This window comes from Aplysia californica, unplaced genomic scaffold (genome assembly GCF_000002075.1).
Source record: "Aplysia californica isolate F4 #8 unplaced genomic scaffold, AplCal3.0 scaffold03799, whole genome shotgun sequence".
Taxonomy (NCBI): domain Eukaryota; kingdom Metazoa; phylum Mollusca; class Gastropoda; order Aplysiida; family Aplysiidae; genus Aplysia; species Aplysia californica.
Genome location: NW_004801069.1, coordinates 1 through 1,565, shown reverse-complemented (window position 1 = coordinate 1,565; position 1,565 = coordinate 1). Strand labels below are relative to the sequence as shown.

Genomic DNA, 1,565 nt, shown 5'->3' with positions numbered 1-1,565 from the left:
TTATTTTTATCATTATTATCAGCATTATTATTATTATTATTACTATTATTATCATTATTATTATTATTTTTATCCAGATGATGATGATGACGACGACGATGATGATGATGATGATGATGTTATTATTATCTTGGGGTAACTGACCTTGTAAGCGAAAAAGACAAACTTCTTCTCCTTCTCCTCCTTGTCACCTTCCTCATCCCAGAATCCTTTCTCTCCGTGCTCAGCAAGGTGCATCTTCAGCTTATACAGGAACTTCATCAGGGGACTCTTTTCCCCTCCCTCCTCATCATCATCCTCCTCCTCTTCCTCCCCGCTGTCCTTCCCATAGCTGTCCTCCCCATAGCTTTCCTCACTGTCTTTGTCCTCTCCGTATTTCTCGGCAAAGAGCTTCTCCACGAATTTCTTCATCTTCATGAAGAGTTCGAAATGTTTGCCTTGTTTGTCCATGCCCTTGTCGTCCTCATCTGAAATAAATCAAAGATTCAAAATGATTGCTATTAACTTGCTTGTCGATTTATAGTCGAACCTGCTCTAACGGCCTCATGTCCAAGACATTTCACCTGTATAAACGACCGCCTCCCACTTTCTCCTTTCCGTTTTTACCACATAACAATTCCCTGTCCAAAAGGCCCACCTGTCAAGACAACCACAGCTCTTCCCTTCGACAATTATTGACAGCTGTCCTGAGCAATTTCAACTGTATTTCTTTGTCTTTCTTTTTTTTTATTGTTCAACTTAATTTTATATTGTGCCCTCCAAAATGGTCTAAATTATGTGGATAACGGTGTAAAAACAAACTACATTTAAAAAATCTAAGAAAGGGGGCAGAGGGACCCGTTAAGAAGAGAAATGCATAGAGGACGCATTTTTCTTTTGTTATTTTGTTTTTTTGTTTTATGTGTGCTTTTGAGTTGGGATGATGAATTGGAGGAGATGGTTGGGAGAGGAGTTGAAAAATAGAATAGATATATAAGTATCTATCTATCTATAATAGATAGATAGATAGATAGATAGATAGATAGATAGATAGATAGATAGATAGATAGATAGATAGATAGATAGATAGAAAGATGAAATAAATGTAGAATAAGATGGTAGGATGGAGAGAAAGACAGAGAGGTAGAGAGAGATAAGGAGAAAGGCAGACAGACATGCAGACATAATATATGCATACAAATAGATAGACAGACAGACGGACCGGCAGATAGACAGACGGACAGACAGACAGACAGGCGGACATACAGACAGACAGGCAGCAAAACAGACTGCGAGACAGACAGACATACAGAAAGACAGACATATAGACAGACTGTCCTCGTCCACATAGACAGACAATCACTCACCCTCACTGCGCCCTCCCATCATTCCAAACATGCCTTCTTCCTCGCCCTCGGGTTTCTCCTCTCTATGCTCACACTCATCGTAAAAAGCGCATTTCTTGAAGGCCATGAACTTGGATTTCAGCTTGTACTGTGAACATGATCATCATCATCATCATCATCATCATCATCATCATCATCATCATCATCATCATCATCATCATCATCATCATCATCATCATC

At 39.4% G+C, this 1,565-nt stretch overlaps 1 protein-coding gene across 1 annotated transcript; it reads right to left on the bottom strand.

The window, feature by feature from the left end:
* Positions 1–144: 144 nt before the first annotated feature.
* On the bottom strand, positions 145–1,469 carry LOC101853680 (protein bfr2-like; the record flags this gene model as incomplete). Its single annotated transcript, XM_005113565.1, has 2 exons — positions 1,347–1,469; positions 145–467 (listed from the first exon to the last, which is right to left on the bottom strand). Coding segments are annotated over exons 1-2 (429 nt in total), but the record flags the coding sequence as incomplete, so codon positions are not given.
* Between the last annotated feature and the right edge of the window lie 96 nt (positions 1,470–1,565).